Source organism: Myotis myotis, unplaced genomic scaffold (genome assembly GCF_014108235.1).
Source record: "Myotis myotis isolate mMyoMyo1 unplaced genomic scaffold, mMyoMyo1.p scaffold_m19_p_3, whole genome shotgun sequence".
Lineage (NCBI taxonomy): Eukaryota > Metazoa > Chordata > Mammalia > Chiroptera > Vespertilionidae > Myotis > Myotis myotis.
This window is the reverse complement of record NW_023416335.1, coordinates 194,030,800-194,042,800: the sequence shown is the minus strand read 5'-3', so window position 1 is coordinate 194,042,800 and position 12,001 is coordinate 194,030,800. Positions and strand designations below refer to the sequence as shown.

Genomic DNA, 12,001 nt, shown 5'->3' with positions numbered 1-12,001 from the left:
CCAACACACAGTTTCTCCTGTTTTAACATTTTGCATTAGGATGACACATTTGTTATAATTAATTAATATTGATACATTATTAACTAAAATAGTTATTTTTATCTTTCCCTGATTTTTACCTAGTATTATTTCTGTTTCAGGATACTATATTGCATTTAGTTGCCATATCTCCTTAGATTCCTCTTACCTATGACCATTTCTCATACTTACCTTGTATTTAATTACCTTGACAGTTTTGCTGTATACTGGTTAGGTAAAGTGTAGGTTGCCCCCCCTCTGAGACTTTGGCTTATATTTTTCTCATGTTAGATTGGGGTCGTGGGTTTTAGGGAGCAGGATCACAGAGTTTAAGTGCCATTTTCATTACATCATATCAAGGGTACTTACTTACTATCATCACACCTTATGACTGGTGACATTAACCTTGATCTCCTGGCTGAAGAAATATGTGTCAGATTTTTACTCTTTAAAAAAAATTATATTATGAACATGGAAGTAATATTGGTATTTTTACTACTTAATGGATTATTGCTAAGGGCAATGAAAGAGAAACAAGTATAGGATGAAATTTCTTGGACCAAGATTTCCTTTCTGGTCTAATAACCTAAGATGGCATATGGGCAAATCCCTTGCCCTCTCAATATCTCTTCTACCCGTAGAAATAAGTAGCAGATAAAATATTAACACCTTTTGCAATAGATGTGCCATTTAGGAAAAGAATGGTATTTGTCTTAGGCACTTTCAAAGGACATCTAATAGAAATTTTTTTAAGGTTTTATTGAAGGCTGATTTTATAGTAATGTAAAAAGAAATGATGGCACTATAACATAACAGGACAGCTATTTTAAGAACTGTTTAAATTTTTTAAAATCAGAATTACTTCTAAAGTCATTCACACCCCTAAGAGAAGAAAAAGTCAAAGTAGAGGGTTACTTTGTGGGTTGTTTTAAAGCAGGGGAAGGTGTTTACTAAATGCTATATCACATTTTTGGGATTGAAATTAATTTGTTCACTTTTCAAAAGATTGAAAGAAAATGATGAAAAGATTGAAGGATAAGCCTAAGAGAAGAAACTAGTATTTCTTTACCAGCATTAGTTGTACTTAGTGATGAGCTCTTTATATAACGGAAAGAGGCTTAGTAATTTACCCACGGCTATTCCACCTAGTCCCACTAACTTGCTACCATTTATCAGAGTCCATGCTCTCCACCACTTACACCCAGCCCAAACCTAAGACAGCCCATTAATAAAAAGTTTATACCTTTATCAATTATATTTCCATAATTATAAAGTTAATACAGCAACAAAATTTTTTTCTTTTAAAAATCTAGTTAGTTTTTTATGCTGTCATAGCATGTTTTAATCATGCCATTCCAGTGGAAAGGTTCTAAGCTTTTTAAAGACAAATGTCATGATAGGATTGATAATGTTGCGATAATCTGACAAGTTCCATATGCATATTAAATGCTTAATCTGTGAAAAGCATTAAAAACTACTTATGTGTTCATGTGTTTAATAGTCATTTACTTTAATGAAGTTGTTATGAAACAAATTAAAAAGGTATTACTGTTGTTGCTTCTTATAACATTGAAATTTTTCCTATATGTTAAGAAAATTACAAATAGTTTAATTAGTATATGCATAATAATAGAGTTTAAAGTTTCAAAATAACTTAAAAAGGAAGCAAAAAATAAGACTGGCTGTTCTTTTAATTTTTTACATGAAAAGCATTATTGAGTAATAACATTGTTGTGTTTTGTTTTTGTTTTGGGGGATTTACTTTAGTTCTTAACAGATAATTCTTCTTCAGACCAAGGACCAAATAAGATTTTTGATCTTTGCGTAGTATGTGGAGACAAAGCATCAGGTAACATTAAAAATAATTTCCTATATCTGTTGTGTTGTTAAAATAACTATCACACTACCATGAAAATAAAAAGAAAAATAAAGGCGCATGTAGTTTTTATGGTTCATATTTGTAGCTAATGAAATTTACCTGATTTTTTCCCCAGAGCTTTTTATTAATGTAAAGATTTTTCTCTTCAGTGCAGTTTAATTTGATCTGTCAGTGAAAAAAACTATATTTCAGAGCATTATGAAAGACGGTTACCATTTTTGTTGTTGTTAATCCTCACCTGAGGATATTTTTCCCATTGATTTTTAGAAAAAGGTGAAGGGAGAGAAGAGGGGATGAGAGAGAGAGAGAAACATTAATGTGAAAAAGACACATCAATATGGTTTCCTCCCACAAGGTGCAGATCAGGGCCAGGAATCAAATTTGTGTGACACTTTGGTCCAAGGACCAACGCTCTAACCACTGAGCAACTGGCCAGTTTACTTTTTGAAGGTAAACTGAAGGTGTGGAAATTTTTTTTTAATGTGACACCAGTTTTGGCAGAGAATTGGTAAAAATGAGTTGTGATCCTTGGTAATATATAACACTAAGTTGGTAACCTACCTGTTGAGCCCTGTTCTCATTCTAGCAATACAGAGTAACTTGAATTATTGAGGTGGAAAAAGCTCTGGTTAACCTGTATTTAATTCTTTGCATAGCCCATCAGGCATTTCTCCAAACCTGTTACTAGTATTCAGGGCTATGTCATTTTAGTTCTGGCTATTGTTACCTCATCATGCCAGAAATACAAACCCATGTTCATTCAAATGTATTTATAGGTGCCAATGTGATATAATTTAAGGGCCCAGTTTGTTTTCTTTAACCCTTTGAATGCCAACGAATATCCTAGGAACTATGCTAAAATTGCTAAGGCATTTTTGCTGATTTTACAGCAGTTTAGGAAAAAAATTATGAAAATTAGGCAGATAAATGCCAGTGGTCAATTTTAGAACTACAAACATTCAGAATCATAAGTAATCTGCACTTAGGTGCCGTCTGTCAATAAAGAGTGAACTACTAGCATCTAATAGTGACACTGCAGGAGGAGTGCGATAGTGCTCCCAGCACTTTTGGGGGAAAGACAGGTGGAACTCGATCGCACTCCCTGGCACTCTAGAGGTTAATTTTCTTTAAACTAGCCCATAGCTTAATTACAAAAATCTTCACTAGAGCTTTACTTAGAGTGTGTTCAGTTTGTTAATAGATGTTATGCCAAAGAAATGGTTTGTGAAATGATAGGCTAATCAGAGCACTACAGATGCTTCCAGAGTTTTGAAAAATGGAACCCACAGTGGTACATTTATACCATGGAATACTATGCAGCTGTAAATAAAGAAGGGTCTCTTACCCTTTGAGACAGCATGGAGGGTCCTGAAGAGTATTATGCTAAGTGAAATAAGCCAGTAAGAGAAAGACAAGTATCATATGATCTCACGCATATGTGGAATCTAGTGAACAAAATAAACCCATAGGCATAGAAGCATGGAACAGGCTGATGAATCTCAGAGGAAAGATAGGGGTATGTAGGGAGAATTTAACCGAAGAACATACATGCATATATGCATAACCCATGACACAGACAATAGTGTGGTGAAGGCCTGGGCAGAGGGAGTCAATGGAGAAAGAAGGGAGGACATTTGTAATACTTTCAACAATAAAGATAAATTAAAAAAAATTAAAACGAATTTGGTGGACAAAAAAAACATGTGGAACCCATAGCGAGGAGGGATTATTATAGTTCAGATAGTAACTGATATTATATCCTTTTTTTGGAGCATAGTTTTTAGATTGAAATATGCAGTATATAATAACTAATTTGTGCTATCAGAAGTGAAAATAGTTATGTTATAAAATTAAAAACACTGGTATTGTTTAATATATCTTATCAGAGAATATGGTTGTTTTCATTTTCTGTTTGGTAACTCCTAAACATTTTTTTCATGTCATAAACTCAAAAATCTCAGTTTCATCTCATATATGTTGTTTAAAGGGAAGAAATGGGCTTATTTCATTTCTATTCTAAAATATATGACTTTTAAATATTTTGTCTCTAGGACGTCATTATGGAGCAGTAACTTGTGAAGGCTGCAAAGGATTTTTTAAAAGAAGTATCCGAAAAAATTTAGTTTACTCATGTCGAGGATCTAAGGACTGTATTATCAATAAACATCATCGAAACCGCTGTCAATATTGCAGGTTACAGAGATGTATTGCGTTTGGAATGAAACAAGACTGTATGTATTAGTTTTAAAGGAGAAAATTAAGAATTCAGGCAGACTAGAAGTATGTTAAAATTAGCACATTAAAATGTCAATTTTATATGCTTTTTAATTTATAGTTTTCCAACTAAAATTATAGAAATATATACATATGTATTTTTAATTCACACAACAAATAGTTTTTGAGTGCCTATATGCCAGTTGTGTATTTCTAGTTTGAACATGGTAAAAAAAAAAAAAGCATAATTAACTAAGTTTAGTTTTTGGCAGCTATTATTGATTGAGCTCTAAATATGCCTAATAACTTTCTTATTTTCACAGCAAAATTCTATTCAGTGGGTACTACTGTTACCTATTTTACATTTGAGTAAGCAAGTTTAGTACTTGTTCTAGGTCACACAACTAATAAGTGGCAAAACTTGGATTTGAATATTGGTAGCTTTCAGTGCACAGGAGGATGCCCAACCATCTGAGCCCCACTGGCCAGGCTTGACTGCGATTATAAAAAATAAATTCATCTACATTTCTACCACAGCAGTGACAGAAAGAGGAAAGAATTCAAAATGGCCACTTTTACATTAATTATTACAGTTTACTAAAGCAGCTTTGTCGAATATGCAAATAATTTCTAAAGATTGATGGTTGGTTGTCTTTGGAGTTCAGTTTTAATCACCATGTCTTCAGTGAGCAGCATTGCTGACCTAAAATTTACATTTATAATTGCCTGTAAATTCTGCATTGTGACAGTCTACCACATTTTTATAGCTGTTCAGTGTGAAAGAAAACCCATTGAAGTATCACGAGAAAAATCTTCCAACTGTGCCGCTTCAACAGAAAAAATCTACATTCGAAAAGACCTTCGAAGCCCATTAGCTGCAACTCCTACTTTTGTAACAGATAGTGAAACTGCAAGGTATAGTAAATACAACAAACAAAACATTAAGTAGCTGGTCATTTGTTTTTCTTCCCACTGAAACAAAGGCTGAAACTTGTTCTTATTTGTTACAGGTCAGCAGGACTGTTAGATCCAGGAATGTTTGTGAATATTCATCCGTCTGGAATAAAAACTGAGTCCTCTATGCTGATGACACCAGATAAGGTGTGTTTAGTGCAATTAATGTAAAGATTAAACATTTTTAAGCTTTTAAAATGGTTTCCTTTATTTCTATCAATTTAGTCAATTGATTTGGTCCTAAATATTCCCTATTATAAGTTGCTTTTTAAAAAAATATGTAAATTATCAACTGTCTTGTAGTGTCAAATGACAAAACAATCAATTTAGTTAAGAGTTTGATGTCCTTTATTCAAGGAGAAACAACCCATGCATTAGGAGAGAACAGTGTCTCATAAGCAGTGGAACACTCTTCCCCAGGAGAGTTTGGGCAGGAGTGAGTTTCACAGAGCATGAGAGGCAGCAGCAAGGAAACAGCATGATTGGCTGCAAAGTCAGGGATTTCCTTTTAAGGCCAGCAGGTCCTCTTTTCCTAGGGTAAGTACAGGCTGGCTTAGTTTACATTTGTGACATAGGCAGAGCCACTATAGCACCCTCCATTTCGTGGCTCTCAGTACTGTAGGAATTAACTTTATTAGTAGAAATATTTATTATTCCACTAGGACAATTATAGCTTCAGTGTGAAAATGACAAACATTAAAAAGCCTTCCAGATTTTTTCATGTTGAAATAAAAGTCATCATAAATAGGTATTTATAATTGAAAAATTTTTAATGTTCCTGCTCAGCCCATGTAGTTCAGTGGTTGAGCTATCCAGGAACCAAGAGATCACGGGTTCGATTCTAGGTCAGAGCACATGCCTGGGTTGCGGCTTGATCCCCAGTAGGGTGGCGTGCAGGAGGCAGCTAATGGATGTTTCTCATCAATGGATGTTTCTTTCTCTACCCCTTTCCTTACCTGTCTCTCTTAAAAAATTAATGAAAATATTTTTGAAAATTTTAATATTCCTATTATATTTCACTACAGATTGTATAGTGAATTTCAACACACCTGAAATTCCTAATGCACCTGACTCAAATCACCAACTTGAGTTAAGAGTAGAAATAGGTTTGCAAGAGTTCTCATTATGTATCCAAATCTGGGTTCTCTTAGAGATTTGGAACAGTTCTTTATTGAGCAAGGAGTCTATAGGAATATAGGTTTGTTTATTTAGATTGAGTATTTAAAAATTCTGTAGTTTTCAGGAACCTTTTATGAGAACAAAAAAAATTTCTCCTGAAAACTCATTTGTGAAAACAGATTTTAGGGAGCCCATGACTTGTTTCTCTTAGCCTGTAATGTTATCTGGTTTTATATACCATGTAAGATTCTTCATCCTATTTATGGTCAAATTTGTTATATATCTATTGATTAATACTTTAAGACATTCATTTTTTAAAAAAAGTTTTATTGAGTTCAGAGAGAAAGGGGAGAGGTAGAGAGATTAAAACATCAATACAAGAGAGAATCACTGATTGACTGTCTCCTGCACACCCACTACTAGGGATTGAGCCTGTAACTCAGGCATGTGCCCTGACCCAGAATCAAACCATGACCTCCTTGTTCATAGGTTGACACTCTACCACTGAGCCACACCAGCCAGGGCAAGGCACTCACTCTTAATACTTGTGCTCTTGAGTCTAATTTCAGCTGCCACCTGCTAGCTGCATAACCTTGGGAAGTTATTTGACCTCTTTGTCTCATTTTCCTTTTTCATCTATAAAATAGGGATAATGAGAGTGTCAGCCTAACAGATTGGGCTTTAGCATGCTGCTACTAAGTGAGATTTGGCCTCTTAACATATACTTTGGAGTTAGGAGATTTAGCCTTGTCTAAATGATTCAAAGTTAGATTGCTACTTAGAATTTTATTTGTATACTAGAGGCCCGTTGCAGGAGGATTCCTGCAAGAATAGGGCTTCGCTCCCATCTCTGCGGCTCCTACCCTGCCTTTCTCTGCAGCTCCTACCCCGCCCATCTCTGCCGCTTCTCTCCCTCCCATCTCCACTACCTCGGCTCCGTTGCTTGGCTTCCTTCTATGGTGTCTTCAGTCTTCGCTCCCAGCCATTATATGCAAATTAGCCGCCATCTTTGTGTCTTCAGTTTTCGCTCCCAGCCGTTGTATGCAAATTAGCTGCCATCTTTGTTGGTGGTTAATTTGCATATCATGGTGATTAGCCCGTGGGAGGTGTAGCGAAGGTATGGTCAATTACCATGTTTGTCTATTATTAGATAGGATTAACTCCTTTGGGAAAGGAAAAGAACTAAGTTTTGTTGAGAAATTACTATTTGTCTAGACATTGTACAGTCTATATATCTTTGTATTACATTGTAATACCAACCTTGTATGGTAAGTTTCTGACAGATGGTCCCCAAACTCTCAAGTCACAGGCTGAGTGAGGTCTTTCCACATTGCCCAAGAGTGGCAAAACTTAAAATTTTAGTTACATAGACTTGTTATGAAATGGAAGAGAATATATGTGTTTAAGTTTTAGTTAAAAAATGTTAAATTTTTTTTTTGGTTAATCCTCATCCAAGGATATTTTTCTATTGATTTTTAGCGAGAGTGGAAGAGAGAGGGAAAGTCAGAGAGAAACATTGTTGTGAGAGAAACACACTGATGGGTTGCCTTCTGCACAAACCCTGACTAGGGCCTGGGCGAGGGAGGAGCCTGTGACCAAGGTATGTGCTCCTGACCGGAATCGATCCCAGGACCCTTCGGTCCACACAGGCTGACGCTCTATCTACTGAGCCAAACCGGCTAGGGCAAATCTTTTACTCATATATAAGAAGGCTACAGCAGAATGGTTAGGAACATGGATTTTCCCATCAGACCTGGCTTCCCACCCTGCTTCCCCTATCTACTGCTGGAGTGATGATGGATAATTCTTATCATCAATAAAGGGATGATGAGATGATGATTCCTATTTCACAGTGTTGTTAGGATTAAATAAAATATATAAGTAGTAATCATGCAAGAACTCAGTAACTGGTGGGTTGCTCAGTAATGATTCTGGGACCATTCATTCATTTGGGGAGAACTCAAAAATTATTTCATTCTACTTATTCACCAAAATTAATTTCATATAAACTAAAGAATTACCATAACAAATGAATCACAGAAACATGTATTCTCTTAGGATTAAGAACACTGAAAACAAAAACCATAAAAGAAGAATAAAAAATACCATTAAGGGATCCTGTCAATACGTCAGAGAAGGCAACTGAAGCCCTCTCATTAGATTAGATTAGGATTAGAATAATTTGGACATTTAAAAAAGAATAACTAATGGATTGAAAAACATCAAATATGTAAAAATCTATGAATTTAAGATGATACTCAAAACTCACTATTGCCATTAGAGGTTGCTACAACATTGATTTATTCCTCTGCAAATTGGAAAATAAAAGGAAGAAGAATCAAGCACTTAACTGCCTTTGCTGTACAAATTATATTTCTGGGTAGTCAGAGTTAAGGAAAGTTGTTTTTAATAAGCTAATTAATATGTAAATATATACAATATGCTCCATTAACAAAAATAAAAGCTGAAGGCAAATGGGAAAATAATGTAATATGTAAAAATAGCCCAGTATCTTAAATATGTAAGATTTTTGAGCTGCACATTTCCTGGTATTTACTACACAGTGCCTAGTAAAAGTTGGCATCCTAGGAAGTCTGTTCAATAATACATTTACATTTTTTCCCTCTCTTCACTAATAATAATTTTATTACATTCTTTACAATTTTATTACATTCTTTATAATTTCTATTTTATGTTTTGGAAATTATAACTATCAAAATTTAAAAAGGATAATCTAATAGCCTTTTTTTTTATCTTCACCAAGAATAAGTTCTTATTGATTTTAGAGAGAGATGAAAGGAGAGAGATAGAGGCATTGATGTGAGAGAAACATTGATTGCCTCCCATACTCGCCCCACCGGGTTTCAAACCCACAACCTAGGTACGTGCCATGACTGGGAATTTAACCCAAAACCTTTTGGTGTATAGGTCGACTCTCCAACCAATTGAACTACCAGGCCAGGTAATTTAATAGCCTTTTAAGTGACTGTGTGATATGGATGGGTAGGTGAGCCATTAAGTGCCTTTTTTGGTTTGAAGTAATTTTTGTATAACGTATTGTTGAAAACATAGAAAATGTACCTGATGTTTTTAAACATGTATTTTCCTCAACAAGCTTCTAAATGCTCACAGCTCTTTGATTTTATTTTTTAGATTTCATCTTAGAGTACTTTTATTTTGGCATTTCATAATTTACAACTGGATATTTCAGATTTAAAAGTTGACAGAGACCTACTTGCAGAATTTAATTTTTTTTTAATTTTTTTTTTTTAAGGCTGATACATGTCAGGGAGATTTAAGTACATTGGCCAGTGTGGTTACATCATTAGCAAATCTTGGAAAAACTAAAGATCTTTTTCAAAATAGTAATAAAATGTCTATGATTGAAGGATTAAGTAATGGTGATACCTCTTTGTGTGAATTTAATCAAGAAATTCATACCAACGGTGATGTTTCAAGGTAAGGTCTGTTTTGATCTTAAGTGTCCTTTCGTTTAAGTGTTCTTTAGTATTTCTTAAGATATTTTTAGGTTGAATACTATTTATAGAGGTTTCAAAAAACCGGTATTTCTTCAGGTTTAGAAAATGTAAGGCCTAGTCAGTTTTAACTAAAAAATTGCATTCAAATGTAAAATGTTTTCCAGCAGGCTACATTATACATAATGAGCAATAAGTGAATATTATTATATGTTAGAAATGTAGTCATAAAATTCAGGAATTTTCTTCCACTAAAGATGATTATTTGGGTCTGAAATTTCAGATATAGTTTAGTTGTCAGATTTTATCTTCTGTGTATTTAGAGTTAACCATTTATCTTTATTAGGGAGTCATGTTCATTTTTCCCATCAATTTTTAGTGATGAAATAGATTTAAAGACTTAGTTAAATCGAATTTTTAAGTTACACTTCAGGAAACTCATCAGAATTCTATTTTTCATTCTCTCAATATTAATACTTAGCATGTAGAAATCAGATTTCTTTAGGCTTTTTTCACATTCTTTCCATCACCTCAAATATTGAAGAAACTTCATTTAAAAATCTCATTAAGTACTTTGTTGAACAAGAGGTTTTAAGTAAATCTAGAAGGCATCTCATTAGAAAATATGGAGAACTGCTTTGAATAATTATTTACTAACATTAGTTAATTATTTGCTATTCTAATCTCAAATTACCGTTTAGATGTAGCTATGTAACCACAAGTTTTAAAATATTCTCTGAATTATAAAATAAAGTTAAAACCTAACTTCATGTTGTGTAGAACACAGTCAGGTCAACGTAAATTCTAGCCCTTGTTCTTTCTAAATAACTGCTATATGTAAAATGAACGAGCTGATATCTTGTAACAAATGTATAACTTGTAAAAGCATATTTTTATACTGAAGTATAAAAATTATACCTCCTTAATTAAGATTTTTTTTAAAGACTAGTTCTCTGATAATACATTAATATATTTTTTCATACATATGAAGTCTAATTTGTTGCTTTTGGAGAGTCATAGATATCACTGAAATAGAGTGTTCAGTGATACACCAAAGTTTTGATTCCTAAACAGTTTTTAGGCCTAAATCTTAATTCCAGAATTTTATATACAATTTTTATTTTATTGTGGAGATGTCCAAGCTCACAGCTTCTGATGTCTCCTTATAGGGCATTTGACACTCTTGCAAAAGCATTGAATCCCGGAGAGAGCACAGCCTGTCAGAGCTCAGTAGAGGGCATGGAAGGAAACGTACATCTAATTGCTGGAGACTCAAGCATAAATTACATCGAAAAAGAGGGGCCACTTCTCAGCGATTCACATGTAGCTTTCAGGGTATTTCCATATATATATACTTTTTTTATAATTTTTATGTTGTATTATCCATTTTGATTTTAATCTTCCTTTCAAAAAACTAAGTATATTTGTTGTACTTTTAAAAGTCAGAAATATCCCTGATAGAATTCAAAACAGCAGCTAAAACATATACATCTGCCTATATAAAAAAATGGCTTAATAAATCCTGTTTCTAAGGCATAGTTATAATATTAATTAATGGGTTTCAGTTTATAAAAGTTAGCTTTTAGAACATTTATACATAAGTTGTTCCTTTTTAAAAAAATATATTTTATTTGATTTTTTACAGAGAGGAAGGGAGAGGGATAGAGAGCTAGAAACATCCATGAGAGTGAAACATCGATCAGCTGCCTCCTGCACACCCCCTATTGGGGATGTGCCCGCAACCAAGGTACATGCCCTTGACCGGAATCGAATCTGGGACTCTTCAGTCCACAGGCTGACGCTCCAGCCACTGTGCCAAACTGGTCAGGGCAAGTTGTTGCTTTTTTGACATTAAATATTGGCAATCATGATCTGTCAAATGCACTGGTTTGTTCAATGCCTCGCTACTATTACTTTAGTATAAACCAGTATCTAAGACTCAGATACTCTGCTCTTATCAGAGTAACTGCAGAGAACTCCATTTATTATGTATTACCCCAATTTGCTAGCTCTCAATTATTTTAAGAAGGTAAAAATCATTTAACACATTTTAACTTTGTGTTAACTTTTAACACTTTAAACATTTTGGAGAAGGTACATTTGTAACTTATTTTCTGCTCCCCTAATATACGTAAATTTATGATGGAAACATTACATTTAGAATATTAGGAGTAATACATATACAACATTAGAAAATAACTTTATAATATTTGATTTGTAGTACAGATGGTTGTCATTCAGCTATAGATACGCTGACCATTGAGGCCCTAATTAAGACCCAGCTGTTTTGACCCTCCATTTTAACCACTTTGTATCTTTGCTCTGCCAGCTAGCTGTGAAT

At 33.9% G+C, this 12,001-nt stretch overlaps 1 protein-coding gene across 10 annotated transcripts in view; it reads left to right on the top strand.

Annotated features, from left to right (window-relative positions):
- The window catches only part of NR2C1 (nuclear receptor subfamily 2 group C member 1), a 41,560-nt gene that overhangs the window by 13,901 nt on the left and 15,658 nt on the right, over positions 1–12,001 (top strand). For 8 of the 10 annotated variants that reach the window (XM_036299147.1, XM_036299151.1, XM_036299142.1 and 5 more), the window contains 6 exons: positions 1,786–1,867; positions 3,949–4,128; positions 4,879–5,026; positions 5,122–5,212; positions 9,459–9,643; positions 10,830–10,995. In XM_036299147.1, the coding sequence (XP_036155040.1) occupies positions 1,786–1,867; positions 3,949–4,128; positions 4,879–5,026; positions 5,122–5,212; positions 9,459–9,643; positions 10,830–10,995 (852 nt within the window). The remainder of the gene's footprint in view (positions 1–1,785; positions 1,868–3,948; positions 4,129–4,878; positions 5,027–5,121; positions 5,213–9,458; positions 9,644–10,829; positions 10,996–12,001) is intronic. The other 2 variants (XM_036299150.1, XM_036299152.1) reach the window with 2 other exon arrangements.